The following is an 18,702-nucleotide window of genomic DNA, read 5'->3' as shown; positions in this document are numbered from 1 at the left end:
AGGATTAGACTGCAACTACATATAATAAGAGTCATATTCTTTTTGTAAATTTATTCGATTAATAATGAAACTATAAGGACAATCTTCACTTTGATGATACCTCGTCACAAACATAGTTCGACAATCTTAGTTTTGGGCCTTCAAAAGAATTCAACTGATGCGTGAAAATTAGAGATGAGTATAAAATTTAAATCTGACGGGTTTTGATCTAATTTTATAGGGTCGAAGTTTTTTTTATTGTTGAAAATTTAAGTTCGAATTGATTTTTGAGGGACGAGTTAGAATTTTAGTTTAGGGTAAAAAGTTCCCGGCTCGATCTAAAATATATATATATATGGGGGATCGAGTTTAGTGTATTGTGCAATGTGTTTGATATTGCTACACAGAGATGTTATATTTGACCGTGTAGAATCGATGTCAATGTTGAAAAACAATACTTCCTCAACTCCCATAGACGTGGCACACTCCCCCCCCCCCCCAACTAGGTCTAGGGTGAGTTCTTTTTTTAACGAGGTCCATGTCTATGCTAGGGTGAGTTCTTTTTTTAATGAGGTCCATGTCCATGTTGTGTTTTCTGTGTATTTTTTAAATAATACAAAACACATTTTTACAAAAATAAATGACTTAGATTTAATTAATTTTATAACCCATAAATAAATATCTTTTAACTCGCAGAAAATCAAAATCTCTTTTTACTCCAATCCCCGATCCTTAACCTTAAACCCAAATGCACAAACCCTAAAACATCTAAAAAACTGAACCCATACCTCAAACACTAAACCCCAAATCATAAAATTTAAATTGTAAACCTCAAACCATAAATCCTAAAGCTTAAATCTTTAACCCTAAATCATAAACCATAACTCTGAAAATACTATAATTTTAGTGTGAGTTAAAGACATTTATTTATGGATTATAAACTTTAATTAAATCTAATGGCTATAAGTTGATGTAAAACTTATTAGTTTTGCATAGTATAAGCTACAAAACTTAAATTTTAAACCATAAAATCATAAATCCCAATTCCTAAATCCCAAACATTATATCTTAAACCCTAGACCACATATTATAAACCCTAAAATCCTAAACATATAATCCCAAATCATAAACACTAAAACTACATACCCAATCCCTGAGATCTTAAAATTTCAAATGCTATTCTACAAACCCAAACCCTAAATCATGAATCCTAAACCATAATTAATAAATCCTATCCTTAAAAAGAAATATATTATTTTATCATTAATTAAAGAAATATTTATTATGAGTTATAAATTTCAATTAAATACCATTTATTTATTTAAATCTAATGACTATAAATTAGTGTAAAACTTATTAGTGTAAGTGGATTATATATATGAATAATCACAATAATATTCTTCTTTCTTTATTTTTTTCAACTAGATATATATATTTTACCTAATAAAAACAAGATTCTTTTATCTATATATATACTACATTTGTGTTGGCTTTGGGATTTTACTTATGTCAAATTTTGAGTCGAGTGAAATTTTCCTAGTTCAGATCAAATTGGATAACGAGTAAATAGATAAAATAATTAGATCGAGAAAAACTCCACCTTAATTTGATCCATACATATCCATAATCAAAATAAAATAAAATTCAAAAATGAATTATTAAAAAAATAAGCTTCTTAATTATTGATTTATGTTAATTTCTTAGATATAAAATGTTGAATGATTGTGTTTAACAATATTGTTCAATTTAATTAATTTTTTTAATTTCCATAAAATATAATGAATAAATTCTAATGAATTAAGTAAAAGATAAATTTTTAAGCTTTCGTAAAGCAAAAGGATAAAATTAAAATTAAACTTTTTAATATATAAACCAAAAGAAAAAAAAAACAATAAAAAAAGAGGTTTTAATTTGCCATACTTTAAAACGAAAGGAGGATGACATCTTCATCTCGTATTGACCAAGCAAGCAAAAATAGGCCGTCCCACAGAAATAAAAGTATCCCTCTGTAAAATTTTCACTTTTTGAGCAAATATACATATGAATTGATGAGAAGAGTTGGGATGGTTATGAGATTCGGATTTAACGAGTTTTTGATATGATTCGATTTTATAATGTAAATTTTTTTAATTAAATTGGGTTAGAAAAAAAATTAGAGGATAAATTTTGATCGATTTTTATTTGAGTTTAAGGTGAAAAATATTTGATTCAATTACAGATTTTAACTGAAAAAAATAGATCAAATTTTAAATCAGGTAGAGTCTCCCCAAACTCGAATTAGACATAGACATAGAGCAGTAAAGAACTATGCCACGAGAATTAGTTTATAATTAGGAAATGTTGGAACACCAACTAAAATTGATATCACTAAATTTATAAATCGTTGTAATCGGGTCGGATTCTAAATTCGTTACCTTCAATCAACATTACAAATAACCTATCTCAGAATTAAATCTGAATTCAACCGAACCCTAATTTATATACATGACACAGTTAAGTCATTTTATTAAGTTTGAACTTGCATTGAGTTAATTTCACATGCTATTTATTAAGATTGAATAAAAAGGTTATATATTTTAAAATTGTAGCATTTATATTTTAAAAGCTATGCCCAAACTTATAAAATTTATATATTTTAAAATTGTAGCATTTATATTATAAAATCAGAATTTATATATTTTACACTTAATTAAAAGTGTAGCATTTATATTTTGAGTAAAGTAAAAAGCTAAGCTCAAATGATTATTTTAATCATTAAACTTATAAAAATTGTAATATAGTTATTAAATTGATCAAACTGTTATAAAATTATAGTTTTGTAATTTGTTTTTTAAATTTCAATGCCTAAAATGATCATTGGAAAGTTTAATGATCAAAATGGTTATTTGAATATAGTACAGTGACGTTTGATGTATTATACCCTTATATTTTAAAAAGATAGAGGTCAAGAAGGATTTCTTCCTATAGTACAAGGGCTTGTATGGAAATTTTACCATTATGGTTCAATCCCAAAATTATTTCCCAGCCAGTCACTCGTCGTTGCTTTCGAAGTTCCTTTCAACCAGACTGAATCCGAAATTTCATTTCACAAATCTCCAGTTTTTGCATCCGCAAATGCATCAAAACGATGGCGTTTCGTTCACTTCTTCTTCCCTCAAAATCCCTCTTCCTTCTTCCCGCCTTCCTCCCTCGCAAACTCTAGCCTCTCAGCTCGCCGGAACTCGTCACCTGGCCTTTCAACTCAATGACTTGCTCAGGATTCGTTCCAACTATGTTAAAGCTCACTCTACTCCATTATGCACTGTTTCAACTCATTCCGAGTCAGGATCATGCTCGAATGTCACAACATCTTCCTTATTCTGCTCTGCATCTCTGTCTCTCGTGTCTGAGAAACACAGTATCAGTAGATCGCCATCGCCTCTACTAAATTCCGCCGTGTTGTCGCTGACTCAACCGAACTCGACAGAGTCGATTCAGTACATGCATTTGGCAACGGCAGATCTAGTTAAGGAGGAGAGAGTCCTGGTAAGCGAGGTTCTGGTTAGGAATAAAGATGGAGAGGAGTTGGAGAGGAAAGAGCTCGAAATGGAAGCTCTTAACGCGTTGAAAGCTTGCGGAACCAACTCCGCATTGACGACCTGGGAGGTCCAGGAAGATGTGGACCGGATCATTGATAGTGGCTACTTCTCCTCGTGTACACCTGTGGTCGTTGACTCGCGGAACGATATCAAATTGGTGTTTCAAGTATGTTATCTAAAGCTATTTCGTTTTAATTAGAGCTTTTGAATGTTTCTAGTTCATTCTTAGCTACCTTTTCCTTGAAGTAGAAAGCATCTGTATCAGTTGAAATTGGAGTTTCAAGTATGTTATTAAAAAAATTTCAGAGTTAATTATGTTGAAGTACTGTTTTATAGTCAGGGATGTATCTAGAGCTTGTGTAGGCAGTCGCCCCTATAAATTTAAAATTCAAATATATTTTAGATATTTTCTTAATTTTTCTATTGAAAATATGTTTTCGTCTTGTTTATAGTTCAAACTTTATTTGAAATTTTTGAGATTCAAGTTTATGAAATACCAGTTAAGTTCAATTGTTTGATTTTCTGTTTAAATTAATTATAAATACTTATTAAGGTATGGTACTAATTGATTTCAATTTAAACAACTTTCTATAATCATATATGATATACATATATTTTTCATATGCAATACACATATATAATGCATAGTTGAGCTACTCGAACTTGAAAATCAATCCACTAATAACTATAAGTTTGAGTTATTTGAGACCTATTTTATAACTCAAACTTTATTTGGAAGTTTTTCAAGTCGAGTTTAGTTTATGAAATTACTAATCAAGTCAAATTGAGTCGAGTAAAAATTTTTTGATTTTTTTGAATAAAGTCCTGTTTTGCTCACCCCTACCTGCATTGTGTTCCCTTCCTTCTGCCTTTGTTGGCGTCTGTCTTCAGAAAAGCAGAGCACACGTCGGAGTGTTGTTAGGAAAGCTTGATACAATGAGATACCGTATGGAAAAGGAACAATGTTCATTTTGGTTGGACTTTAACGTGCCATAGTTTATTTTCATCGTCATATTGTTTCTGTCTTTAAGCAACTCAACCCTATATCTTAGTCATGTATAGAACTGATTTTATTAAACTTGGATTCTTGTGTCTCAAGGTTGAACCCAACCAAGATTTCCATGGATTGGTCTGTGAAGGAGCCAATGTTCTGCCATCAAAGTTTCTTGAGGATGTTTTCCGTGATTGGCATGGTAAGTTTTCCCTCTGCATTGTTAAATATGGATGTATATATGTTTTATATTATCCTCTTAATGAACTGCTTTCTAATTTTGGTCAAAATAGAACTTCATTATTTTCACTTATGGTGTCGAGTTGTGCAGGAAAAGTGATAAATCACAAGCGCTTAGATGAAGTAATTAGTTCCATCAATGGATGGTATATGGACCGCGGTCTTTTTGGTTTGGTTAGTGCTTTGCATTCTTTGATCTGGTGATGAAAATGTTTTCTTAATTGATCTTTGAATATAATCATGTTCAAAATACTGTTTGTTGACCTTATAGGTTTCTGGAGTTGATATTTTTTCTGGAGGTACTATTAGGTTAAAAGTTGCAGAAGCAGAGGTCAATGATATATCTGTACGTTTCCTTGGTCGAAAGACGTAAGAACCCGCCTTCAGTTTGCTTTACACGCACTTGGGTGTTTATTTACTTATATAGGTGCTTTCGCAAACATGCATGTCAAACCTTTTAATTTATTAGTGTTAGGATATATGAAAGAAATACTTCGGTTTTGTCTCAGTGTTGAACCAACTAAGGGAAAGACGAAGCCTGATACAATACTTAGGCAGCTCACAACCAAGAAGGGGCAGGTGTGACTCTAGATCTAGCTATTTGTACATAAATTGGCATTTAATTGATGATACGTCATCACGAATTGTCTATTCTAATCCTAGAGTATGGCCATGGAGAATATAATTTGTCCTGATTAGTTTGCTTTGTTTCATTTGAATTATAATCCTACAGGTGTATAGTATGCTTCAAGGAAAAAGGGATGTGGATACTGTGTCAACTATGGGTCTGGGAGATGTCAGCATCCTTCCTCTACCAGCTGGAGGTGAGTAAGTATATCTTTTAAAAACACATGCATGCAAATACTGCAAGTTGTATTATGAGGTACGTTTAGCTGGCTGACAAAATATTTAAGCTAATTCCTGGAAAATGTATTTGATGTGCAATCTCATTCTGATTTTTTAGTCAATGTTTCATGCTGAGGACCTTACCTGATTTGAAGCTGAATTTTAGACACATAATAATGCTATAACAAATAGTCTATGCCTCTATGGAATTTTGTTGTGAAATATTATTATGGTCTAACTGTAATTGTTATGGATTGCAATAATTGTTTTTAGGGTGAGGTACTCAGCATTACCCTAAACTCAGTCATATTGTTATGGACTAACATTAGTCGTGTTAATATTTTGAGTACTGTTCTTTTTATTTACTTGTCCATTATTGTTTTGATTCTGCAACCTTGTAGATAATAAGGTTGATTTGATGATAAATGTTGTTGAACGTCCAACTGGTCGTTTTTCTGCTGGTGCTGGAATATCAAGTGGGTAAGACCAGTTGAATTGCAATACTACATGAACTAGCTTCTACTCTCACCTAATTAGTTACCAATTTTCATGCTTATTATATTGTGGTATAGTTAAATAAACATTTATCAAGCGATTTTTTATTTTGTAGGATCACGAGTGACCCTTTATCAGGACTTTTTGGGAGGTAATATCAATTGGTCATGAATGTCTGTGGTCACTTCCTTTGGTTGTCAGTCTTGTGGACAGTGATTTCTTTTTTCTTGTTAAGCCATTATTTGCATAGTAGTTGCTTTTCCGGGGTTGCATTTTCAGAACCATGGGAGTCCAGTACTGAAGGAGAAAATCATATTCACAATGATTATTAGATGCTTTTTCGTTCCATTTATTTATTTTTATCATCTTATTTTCTTATTCTATTCTTGATTCTCGGAGCATGCTTTCAGATACGTTAGTGGGCATATATGGTCTAGTTTTGTCACCATGAACTTTCAGCTTTTCTTAATCCCCCCAATTGTTATTGATATAAAAGGGAGAGGAATTTATATTCTGCTCTATATATGTCATGGCATGTGAAATGCTGTTTATCTCATCTCATACTATGTTATTTCCCATTTCCAGTTTTGCGTACTCCGAGAGAAATTTGCTTGGAAAAAACAAAAAGCTTAATGTTTCCTTAGAGAAGGGCCAAATTGACTCTACATTCCGCATTAACTACACAGACCCATGGATAGAAGGAAATGACAAGCGAACATCTAGAACAATAACTGTCCAGGTGGGTTTTGAACTGCGTTTTGATTTTTGAGTGATTGAAAGATTGATTTTCATCTGAGCTATTTATTTTGCTTTTGTTAGAATTCAAGAACCTCTGGGACACTTGTTCATGGTAGCCAACAAGATAATAGCAGTCTGAGCATTGGCCGTATAACAGGCGGTGTCGAGTTTAGTCGACCACTCAGGCCCAAATGGAGTGGAACGGCTGGGCTCTTTTTTCAGGTACATCATGTTACTTTATTTGATAGCTTGCTTTTTCTCGTCAGCTTGGTATCTGTTTTCAGTTTCCTTCAAAACAAAGTTTGTGAAAAGTAGTGCCTTAAATTTAGTTTTCATTCCGAATCGGTATTCCTTTTTGGGAGGATTAAGGCTTATGTCTTAATTCTGTGATTTTTTTACTATTTGATCATAATATTTTAGCGTGCTGGTGCGCGTGACGGAAAAAGAAATCCAATTATTAAAGACTTCTATGGCAGCCCACTTACGGCAAGGTATGTACCTTTTATGCTTGTTGTATAGCTTCTGTTGGATCACTCACTCTGCATTAATTTGCTGCTGTTAATACTTTTTATGGTTTAGTTTGCTTCTAATCTTCTATGAAATCCCCTTTTCTTAATGTAGTGGTAAGCCCTGTGACGATGTTTTACTGGCCAAATTGGAGAGCATCTATACTGGTTCCGGTAACAAAGGATCGTCCATGGTTAGCATCTGCACCTAGTGGTTTTCCATCGCTTATTATATGGATGGGCCTCATTTCTGTTATCTTTGCAGTTTACGATTAACATGGAACAAGGGCTTCCTGTCATGACCGACTGGCTGTACTTCAACAGAGTGAATGCTCGTGCGAGTAAAGGTGTTAAACTCGGTCCTGCTCGCCTTCTTCTAAGGTATTATGCTTACAGTATATGATGTACCTTTCTGTGCTTGCGACATTTGATAACTTTTGTCTTCCATAGTTGCTTGGTATATGATCCTGAACTTCGATATTTCTCCTTGGAAAACAAAATTATAGAGGAGGGAAAGTGGGAGAGAATCAGAGATTATCATAGTTTGCTGACTAGTGCCGTTTTTCGCTTACTAGATTGTCCGGTGGGCATGTGGTGGGTAATTTCCCTCCTCATGAAGCATTTGCCATTGGGGGAACTAACAGCGTGAGAGGTTACAAAGAAGGTGCCGTAGGCTCCGGTCGATCATATGTAGTCAGCACCAGTGAAGTTTCTTTAAAGTTGGTAGGTGTTTAAATATTCTGCATGGTTGTGTTTTAGACCTTTCCACCTTGATTCTACTCGCTTTTGATCCTTGCACAATTTGATTTTTATTCGTTCGATTTATCTGCTTGTGTAGCTGGGGCCTGTGCAAGGAGTTATTTTTGCCGATTATGGACACGATCTATGGTCCGGCCCCAATGTGCCCGGTAAGCTATTTGTTCCGGTTCATTTTTCTTTCACGTTCCGGTCGGAAAAAAGATGATTAGAGAAGTTATGATGATAAAATGATCCGGTTATATTGAATGTTTGGTGTGTTTGTAGGGAATCCGGCGGGGGCAAGGAATAAACGTGGGAGGGGATATGGATATGGGATTGGAGTCCGAATGGACTCGCCTTTCGGCCTTTTGCGTCTTGAATATGCCTTTAATGACAGGTTTTCCAAGAGGCTTCACTTTGCCCTTGGCCAGCCTAAATAAAAACCAAAGTTGGCTTCTCCTCCGTTATTTGCCAAAATAATGATAAATATTTTAAATGGATTTGAAAATTATTATAAGCACCGTTATTTTATTCATTTACCAACTAATGTCTAGATCGGATATTATAGATTTATTATTACGAATGATCAAGGGTCTGGTTGAACCAGGTTTTGACCCAGTCTGATCCAAGTATAAAACTCCGCTTGGCACCCGACCTGAGTTTAAGGTAAAAATTTCAATCTAACTCGATATAAATAGATATATAATTTTTTTATTACGTAAAATAAGAACTTAATTCAAAAGAAAAGAAAATAAGAATATTATAATAATTATCCTTGAACATATAAATATCAATACTAATATTAACCTAGAGTTAGGTAGAATATTTTTCAATTTTAACCCAAACTTGATTTGATCTTCTCTTTAGAAATATCCAACTAAACTCGAATTCAAGTTTTTGGAAAGCAAATCAATTCTATAGAACTGAATCGAGTTAAAACCCATCAGATTCTAATTGAATTTTCATCCTTATTTATTATGATGTTGATACTCTCGACACAATTTTCCTCATTTATAATTTCCTTGTCCCGTCTCATTGTCATCCCTATTTAACATCCCTATTTAACGACTTCAAAGAGCCATGCCTAGCAAATAGATGGTTTCTTTTTTCTTTTTTCATTTCAATTGTTAAAAGGAACAATTTGATATGATGTACATTGCAATTTGGGGGGCTTTCTGAGATCTTCCAGAGTGGCTAAAAGATCAGAGAAAGCAATGAATACAGTCTGCAAAACAAGACATGGAATTTTACAACAATTTTGTTGATAGGTTCATGGAAACAGGCTACGAGTTCGCCTCCTTGGGTAAGCTTAGTTCGAGGAAGTACAGGCTGCACAAAAACCGTAGAAGAGATAATGTTAAAGTTCGAAACTAACCGGAAAATATAATCTTGCAAAGCATCATTAACCCTTCGATGTGATAACGAGGATCGAACCGCATATATCTGTCTATATGAGCTAAGAAGTGAAAATTAGAAACTTTCGAACCTCCAGAAAATTCTTCTGCTATAATTTTCATTACCTTGCAGACATGAATGCCATTCCGAAGAAAACAGCCTTGACAGCTTGTTTCTGCCCTGCGTAATCGAAGGCCAATGGCAGCATTTTGTGTAATATTAGGAAGGCCATCATCCCACCAACTGAAATTTTGACATAGATTTAGAGTATAGGGATTTTCATTAGATGATAACATAGAGCATGGGAAACTAGATTCTTTTTTCCGGAATCAGATCCAATATGAGTGATCAACCGTACTACAAACCTGATCCTAACAAGCCCTCAAGAATTTCGGGGCTTGAGCTGCTCGGAAACAGATAAGCTGTGATACAAGAAAAAGACAAATAAACAAGGTTAGGTAATCTGACATCGATTGAGAAGATTATCTTGAAAGCAAATAAGCTCTGAATACCCCGTGAACTACAACAGTATAGGTTATATTCAAACCTAAATGCAACTATAACGAACGTTTACATTTCCATTAGAATATAAACATTAAATGCATTTAGAATAAAAGCATCTTAGATTTTATGTTTTACTTTAATTATTTAACATTATTTTCATCTTTTTTCTGTACTTTGTGAAAAAGCAGTCCGCTTACCGACAATTACGACACCAAGTGGCTCTGCAAAACCAGAGAGCGTTGCCAATTTGAATGCCTGCCACTTGCTGAAGAATAATACAAACAAACCAGTTACCAGTTTCACCAAAAAGTTCTAGTTCATTTGCGTAGTTAAAAATGACAATGGTTTGTGCCCACACCATGTGATTGTCCAATGGACACTGTCTTACAGGAAGCCGAATTGACCAGTGTCTCAATAAAAATTCTCACCTTTGCGTAGCAAAGTAAACTGGAAGAGCGACAGCAACACCCTATAAAATGAACACAATTTTAAGAAATTTATCTATCTATCAGTTATGAGATATAAACCTCACTTTGGTAGTTGATAAGTCCGTCGTAATACAATTATGAATCAACCAAAATGCTCATTGTTATCATAAAATACTAAATTTGATATATGTATATATATATATTACTTTGATTATTTTTGAACTAGTTAAACTGTGAGCCAACCTCGTAAGTGGGTTGCTTTCAAGGTTGGCTTCAAAATTACCGGATTAAAGAATATGTACCTCTGGGATGTTGTGCAAAGCAATGGCCAAAGCCAAATTAAGACCAACACGAAGGCCCTATATGACAAATATTAGGCAAGAAAAAGATATCATTAGCATACGTATAAAAACATTGAGGGGACTCAGTAAGACATTTAAGTTCAAAGGCTTTATAGGCTTAAGAACCGACCCAGTCCCAAAGAGAAAGAGAGGAAGTGAAGGAGTAGTTGTTCTTAATTGCTATAAATGAAATCTAAAATAAAGAATTGTTCGATCATCATCCTTGGAACATCAATAATCTAGAATCATTGAAAAATCATCAAATAATAAAGGTGCATTATTATGAAAACAATCATCGTTACCACCTATTTGAAAACAATGATTGTTTTCATGATAATGCAGGTTGGGACTGCCCACCTTCATGGAACCAAGGAAAACTGCCATTCCCTCCGGAAAATTGTGCAAGCTTATGCCTGTCATTCATAAAAGAAAAACTCAGTCAATCAAACTGATAACCCAAGCTTTTTCCTTTCTTTTTTTTTTTGCAAAGAGTTCAACCAAATATTCAAAAATACTAAAATTTTCCAAAAAGTTCAAACCAAATAGCCTAAAAATTAGAACCAAATTCAACTACAAGACAGCTTTACCTATCGCTGTAATAATTCCACTAAAAAAAACCTGGCGCCGATGCTTTTTCATCATATCCTTGCCCCCTTCATTGCCACTTTTCTGTTCTCCAATGCATTATCAAACAGTCGATGAATATTTTGATATTTTTTTTGGTATAGATAAAGATGCATAGCATTAAAAAAAAATTAAAAATCATTCAGTAAGATAACACATAAAAATCATCCAAACCTTTTTGCCTTTCACCTCAGAACCATGAGGTAGAGTTGGCTAGGGTATAAAATTGGCAACCACAGCAAAGAAGATGACACCAGCGAAAAACTGCATTGTTGCATAAAGAAATATTAGATAACGAGAAAACATAAATGACAATTAGAATGAAACTGATAAGATATAGCTAACCCAGAGGTTGCCTTTCAAGAACCCAATTGAGTTCATTGCATTATGAGCTAAATCAAGGAAAGATATGCTCAACATTAGACCTGCAGCAAAACCCTGCATGAAAGAAACACCATTGCATTAGATAATATCAGCATATAATCTATCTATTTCTTTAAAATGTCACCAACCATCCTTGGACTAAATAAATATAAACTAGATAACATTTTAATAACTTTGAGAAAATAAAGCTTACAAAGACAAATGGGGAAGAAAAAGGCAGATAAGCAAAGAAATATTCATGTCTACTCTCCATTTTAACAACTAATTCTTTGCTAAATAAGATGCGTTTTCCCCCCCTCAGTGAGTTTGGTTAAGTTATTTCGGAAATCACTTTATTTTATTGAAAATGATACATAGCTAGGACAATTAATGTATCCGGACGATACTATTTTAGAACTTTTAATAGTAAAAGTATCTTGTTAATCATAAAATCTTTAAAAAGAGCATCAATCTATTTTGAAGAAAAAAGAACAGAAAAATACATTCAGTATTTAATTGTTAGCATTATGCAAAAGTTAGTACTCAAAGAATTCAACCATTGAAATTTAACAATTAGAAATTTTAGCATTAATAACTATTAGAAAAATGTCACTAACTGATATTTGGATGAAGGGTTTCATATTCCTTCTTTGGGACCAGAACTTGTAGCATTACCTGTAAAAGCCCAAGCATTTTCAAATTGGGAGCTTGACTAAGAATTACGAAAAAAGCACCTGATCCAAACAGGAAGACAAGCCGTTAGAATAAATTGCAGAGATGCAATTTAGGACTACCTACGACAATAAAATCAAAGCCATTGGTGAAACCGGTAGTGACAAAAGGGGTAGCAGAGATGCAATGGCTGCATAACTATTTGAAGCAAAAATCATTCCAATACTTTCTAACCAAAAACAGCAGTTGAGCACAACAAGCTACCTCGTTTTCTATACGATATCAGAGGCATTAAATCTGGACAGGCAACTAACTACAAAGGCTAGAGGTTAATGTCACATGTAACCACAATCAGTTATCTATTTAACTTTCTCCATTTAACACAAGACAGCAAGAGTTCCTTGCAATAGACAGGGTTTATGGTCTCTAACATTCTTTCTCATCATATGACACCGAGACCAGAAAATGTAGCTTTCGAAATCTCTATGAATATATAACATAAAAAGAAACGGACTCCAGCTTCATTTTTCTCAAACATATATGTATAACTTTATACAAAACCATGGCTGTTTGGGATTTAAAACTTTATATAAATTACTATTAAAATTGGAAATTCTTCTTAGCATGATACCAAATGCCAGCAATGGTAATTCATATTATGATTTCGAATGATTGTAACTTCAGCACAGGCCCATAACATGTGTATAGATAAAATCCAAGAGACAATGATTAAATAACTTTAGCAGTAGCTGTGATAAATACACTTCAAAAAGTGAAGACTGTCTCAATTTTCACATGGAAGAAATTTACCCAAAAATAAGCAGAAGAAAACACACCCATAACAACATACATAAAAATGAAACAATTAAGGTTTACTAATCAAAAACAGCTTATAATAAAAATAGGGGATGGAGGAGTACGGATGAAGAAGAAGACTGAAAACTGACCTAGAGAAGTACTGAATCCACCGACGAGAGAAAGAGCAAGCGCCACCATAACCTGAGAATCCATGGAGGGGAAAATTTGCTTGTTTCTCCCTATCACTCGATTCCCGTTCTTTAAAATTAAGTTCCACAACTAAGGAGTCGATATTGAGGCTGGAGGTTTATAATTATGGGTGGGTTTTGGATTTTGGACTGAAAATGACAAAACCCAACGCCAAAAAAAAAAAAAACAGGATGAACGAAGAAAAAAGAAGGAATAATTGCTGAAGAAGAAAGAGATGAATTGATGGAGAGGTTGAAGAAATAGGTAGCTATTTAGGTAAGGGTCATGGTATTTGTTAAGCTTAAACCACCATTTTTCCTGCTCTACAGTCTATTCCATGCTTCAACCAATGGTTTTTTTAATATATGCAATTGTGAGTAGAGAGCATAATTCTGGCCATGATAACGATATGATGTTTTATATATATACCAAAAAAAATAATTGAGAGTCAATCTCAATCTCATCGATTTATTTTTATTTATCGTCAAATTTATATAAAATTAAAGAATTATTTTAGCTATTTAATTTTTTTAAAAATTATATTTAATTTTACGTTTTAATTTATTTTGAGTACACATCATTAAAAAATAAATATAACCACTGATGTGATAATTTTTTTTTATTTTTCAATGATAATATGTCATTATCTTATGATAATACGTAGGCTTCACCGTTACTTTTTTAAACGATAAATGGTCAAAATATAACTTTAAATATGTTCTTAAAAAATTAATAGTTATATAACCAAAATATAACTAAAGTGGTAATTGAATAACTAAATATGTCATCTATTCAAAAAAGAAACATGTAAAATAAAATTAAATAATAATATTTTTTAATAAACTTAATTGATTAAAAAGTAGTATATGTTTTAAAGTAATATTCATCATCTAACAATACATTTAATATAAGATTATTATTTATGATAAATTAATTATTTTAAAATCATATTAAATTAATAATTTATATAATTTTTAAAATTGTTGTAGTACATTATATTATAAAAAATAATTATGATTTATATAAAATATATAAAAATCCATTGTTTCTTTCTAACATATTCAATATTTTTGTGTTGTTTTCTTCTTTTCTTTTCTTTTTTGTTTAGCAGTATCAATCTTAATATTAATTATTGATCGTAGGTAATTATTATTTTTCATATTATATCTTTTGTTTTTATTGAGTTTTTCCATTTTAAATAAGAATTTATGTTCTTGTGGCACATTTTTCTATGTTCTTGTGGCGCATTTTTTTCTGTTTTTGTGATATGTTTTTATCTGCACTTGTGACACGTTTTTTACGGCTTTTGATAAGTTTTTCGTATACATCTGCAGTCGTGTTGGTACTTGCACAAAAATCCTCACGACATTTATTTTTTGATTAGTTTGTCGGTGGTCACCTATTAGCGTATCTCCTTTTTGGTAAAATGTTGTTTGTCGATATAATCAGAATTGTATAGTGAAGCAATATGACAAATTGTTTGGTTCGTTCACCACTCTTTTATCACTTCATAAAATATCTCGTGCGATAAAAGTAATAAGTTTTATAAAGGTTATTGTATTCTTTTGATGTTGGACGTCATTCTCAGTAGGATATTTCATTTTTTTCATATTTTTTATTTTAATATTTTTATTTTATGTATTAATTTTTGTGTGATTATTAATCAAATTTCTCTTTGGATGCGTTATAATTTTAAATTCTTACGTTGTTTTTATCAATGAAATTCAATTGTCATTGTTAAAAAATGTATACAAATATATTATAAGTATAAATATAATTATATTAACATTAATCTTAACCAGTAAATTTATATAATTGTTTATTACATTATGTGATTATAATATATTATTTATTTATAATTTTTTAGTCAATATATAATGAACGTACAAATTCTATAGACGTCGTCTGAACTCGAAACCTTTAAAAAAAATAATTTTTCTTATTATTGAGATCATTTAATTTTTGAGTTTAATAAGGTTGGGTTTTATATAAGTATTGGTTTTTTTTTTATAAACATAAGTATTGAGTATTTGAATATTGAATAGGTGAGTAAGTACATTTGATCGATTGGTCATGTTGCTCATATTTTTTTAATCTCATATTCTTTTAGGTGATGACATCTAGACCTAATAGAGTAATCTCCTTTTTTTTTTTTGTCTTTTAAGTTTTCTTTTCCACTTCCTCCGGATTAGGAATATAGACTTAGGCATATACATAAGTTTAGATTTTATTATTTTAATAGTAAATTGCATAATATATATCCCTAAATTATCATCTTTATTTTAAATTGATTTTTATACTTTTAATATTCTAATTTATTCCAAACTATGACTTTAATTCTAAATTAATCCTTTAACTTTTGGACATTTCAATTTCATCACAATTCCATCCAAATATACAATTAATTTCAACAATAATTTAACCTAAATTTTGCTTTTTTTCAAACATATAATAATATAATATGGTCTAACAATTTTATTGACAATATATACGTATAATTTGGGATTAAATTAGAATGTTCCAAAAATTTTAGAGACTAATTTAGAATGAATGTCATAGTTTGAAGATGAATTTGAAATGCTCAAAAGTTTAAAGGCTAATTTAAAATGACAGTCATAAGTTAGGGATAAAATTTGGAATATTGAAGTCTAGGAACCAATTTAAAACGAGGTCATACTTTGAGGATATATAATGCAATTCACTCTTAATTTAATTAAAAATCAATTAATTAATTCGGTTGGAATATAACCAATCGAATAAACCAACGAAAGCTTATCGAAAAAATCTAAAAATCAAAGAAACCAACTTATTTCAGGCAAATATAATTCAGACATGAAATCATAGGATGTTGCAGAAATGAAAAACCCGTGTTTCAAACAGTTCCATCTCTCTTGTTCTTATTTCTTTGACATGGAATGTATGGGCCTTTCCGGAATTTGAGAAGAGCTTTTCCTCCGTCAAGACCAGGATCGACTCGTCCGTTCGACAATGGCAGCTTCTTCTTCCAACACTTATCGCCGAGCCTGAAGATGGCAACGGAGCACATACAATCATGCAAGCAAGAATTTCGGCATTGATTTTCAGTAAAAGGCTCCAAGAGTGCATAATCAGCTAATGGCCAGTCCACATTTATAAGCACTTCAAAGTCATACAAGTCTTCAGCAGGTACTCCTGGTTGTTCATCACCACAGCTGAGAGTAAAATTCGGTCTACAGTCGCCGTATTTGTTGTTCGGATCGATCAACGAATATCCCTTCGGACACGCACAAGTCGGCCTTCCGTCATCATCGAGACTGCAAATACTATTGAAACCACACACACCACTACTCGCACTGACCAAACTCGCCGTGCAGATATTATCCGGCACGAACCAAACACTAGTCCACTTCGCATCACTGCCATTCGAAGCCGATTTCGGATGCGAATACAGTGCAAATACGCCGTCGAAATCAACGGTTGCTCGGAAATAAAAGTCTTTAGCCGAGGCTGGTATTCTCTGTGTCAAAAGGTAAATTTCTCCATTTTCTCGGGAAACAAACAAGTACCCTGATTCATTGAAAACAAACCGGACACCAGGACTGGATGAAGCACCAGCAGCCGTACCAGTAGCATAATAAGGCTCGTTAAGATGTTCACTGGGCAAGTTTATTGTCGTTAAAACAAGATTACCATCAGATTGAAACACCAATCGAGATCTCCCCATGGCAAAACTGGTCTCCGATTGCTTAGCTGAAACCACCATTCCTTTATCCAAAATCTGCGTCGGCAAAATAGTATCAACTGGAAATTTAAAGCTTTCCCAAAGCGTGGAATTGCTTCCTAAAACCATGAAATTCCCATTACCATCCATCAAACCGCCATTAACGAGAGCTCCATCTCTGATCTCCGAACTCCATAGCTGTTCACCTTGTGGGGAACTAAGTACAAGCCCTTTGTCAGCGTAAAGTTGTAATTTCGATCCAAGAGGTGCCGGGTTGTCGCCGTTGGCGTACCAAACTAAAGTTTTCTCTGGGATTTTGTCGTACCAAATGGCGAGCAAGAAGAGGTTTTGGCTGTTGTTTAACTTGCGAAAACCGAAGGCGAAATCGCCCGAAGGTGAAATCCAAGAAGAGGAGTTGTTTTCGGCGGCGGTAAGAGAAGCGCCGGTTGTTATATTTCCGACGATGGTTTGAGCGTCGCTAAAGAAGGGCAGCAAAATTAGAGAGAAGAGGAGAGGAAAGAGAGGGAAAGACATTGCAGGAGCTCGTTGGGTGTCCATTGAAATGACTGACTTTGAAGACAAAAACTTAGCTTATGCTTAAAGTCAAAGTCAAAGTGAAATGACTTCATTTTTGTCATTTATTTGTGGAAGAAAAGTCCAATATTTTCAATTTATTTACGTGTTTAACCTTTCGATGAAGTGGTGGCATACTCAGACCACTCGCTTATTTCAAATTTTGAGGTCCTCGTCGTTGATGGATCAACAAAAAAACACAAGGGAATCTATACACACACACGTGTGTATAAATTGACATTATAATCGATATATATTACTCAATTATATAAACACGAGGGTGTTGAAACTGTGCACCGAATGATGAATTTGTGGTGCACCGAATTTGTGAGTGGTCAAGCTGCAGAAATTGTTGAAATTAATGGCAGCATTTGTTGAAAAAGTTTTACGATATAATTGTAATGTAATCATTGTATTGTAGGATATTTATAAGACCAGTCTTTAAATTTTAATTATAAATACCTTAGTTCATTTAGTTTTAAAATCATCTCAAATCATTCTAACTTTCTTCTAATACTAGAGAAATTAGATAATTTTATTGAAAATTGTTCTCTTTTTTATCAAAAATAATTGTTATTTTTTTTAATAGAGAATTGTTATTTTTTTCTCCTTGTTAGATCGAGAAAAATTGCAATTCTTATTTTCTCATAGTGAAATTCTTCTACCATTGCCTGTTGTTTTCTCTATATTATTTAGAAGTTTTCCACGTAAAATTTATTTATTCTTAATCTTTATTTTTATTTTCTCAAATTATCAATTACGATTTTACTCTATCCTATAGTCGTATTCAGCAACAAAAAGAAGACATGGACAATTTCACACGAGTTGGACTATTCAATTTTAAAAAAAGTTTCTTTAAGAAAAAGAAAAACCCTATAAATATATAAATATGGATGATCGATCGATAAGGTGAACTTAAATTCTCCCAATTATTTAATAATCATTTTGATTTTTTATTAGTTTAAATACTTATAAATATTCAGACATAACGGGGAACAAGCTAG

General features: G+C 32.6%; 2 protein-coding genes and 1 pseudogene across 2 annotated transcripts; 1 reads left to right on the top strand and 2 right to left on the bottom strand.

Moving 5' to 3' along the window:
• Positions 1 to 3,043: 3,043 nt before the first annotated feature.
• Positions 3,044 to 8,603, top strand: LOC120209129 (outer envelope protein 80, chloroplastic-like). Its single transcript, XM_039208193.1, has 16 exons — positions 3,044 to 3,723; positions 4,657 to 4,750; positions 4,880 to 4,962; positions 5,060 to 5,157; positions 5,298 to 5,367; positions 5,522 to 5,612; positions 6,036 to 6,114; positions 6,245 to 6,280; positions 6,715 to 6,868; positions 6,949 to 7,089; positions 7,288 to 7,358; positions 7,489 to 7,567; positions 7,639 to 7,754; positions 7,949 to 8,096; positions 8,212 to 8,281; positions 8,397 to 8,603. Exons 1-16 carry the CDS (start codon positions 3,094 to 3,096, stop codon positions 8,549 to 8,551), a joined length of 2,115 nt encoding a protein of 704 aa, XP_039064124.1. The 5' UTR covers positions 3,044 to 3,093; the 3' UTR covers positions 8,552 to 8,603.
• Positions 8,604 to 9,258: 655 nt separating this feature from the next.
• On the bottom strand, positions 9,259 to 13,796 carry LOC120209128 (annotated as a pseudogene).
• Positions 13,797 to 16,297: 2,501 nt separating this feature from the next.
• Positions 16,298 to 17,683, bottom strand: LOC120209083 (G-type lectin S-receptor-like serine/threonine-protein kinase LECRK2). The gene has a single exon (XM_039208150.1). The coding sequence runs from the start codon at positions 17,681 to 17,683 to the stop codon at positions 16,298 to 16,300; it is 1,386 nt and encodes a 461-aa protein (XP_039064081.1).
• Between the last annotated feature and the right edge of the window lie 1,019 nt (positions 17,684 to 18,702).

This window comes from Hibiscus syriacus, unplaced genomic scaffold, assembly GCF_006381635.1.
Source record: "Hibiscus syriacus cultivar Baekdansim isolate YM2019G1 unplaced genomic scaffold, ASM638163v2 tig00018093_pilon, whole genome shotgun sequence".
Taxonomy (NCBI): Eukaryota; Viridiplantae; Streptophyta; class Magnoliopsida; order Malvales; family Malvaceae; genus Hibiscus; species Hibiscus syriacus.
This window is presented reverse-complemented; position numbering and strand designations above follow the sequence as displayed.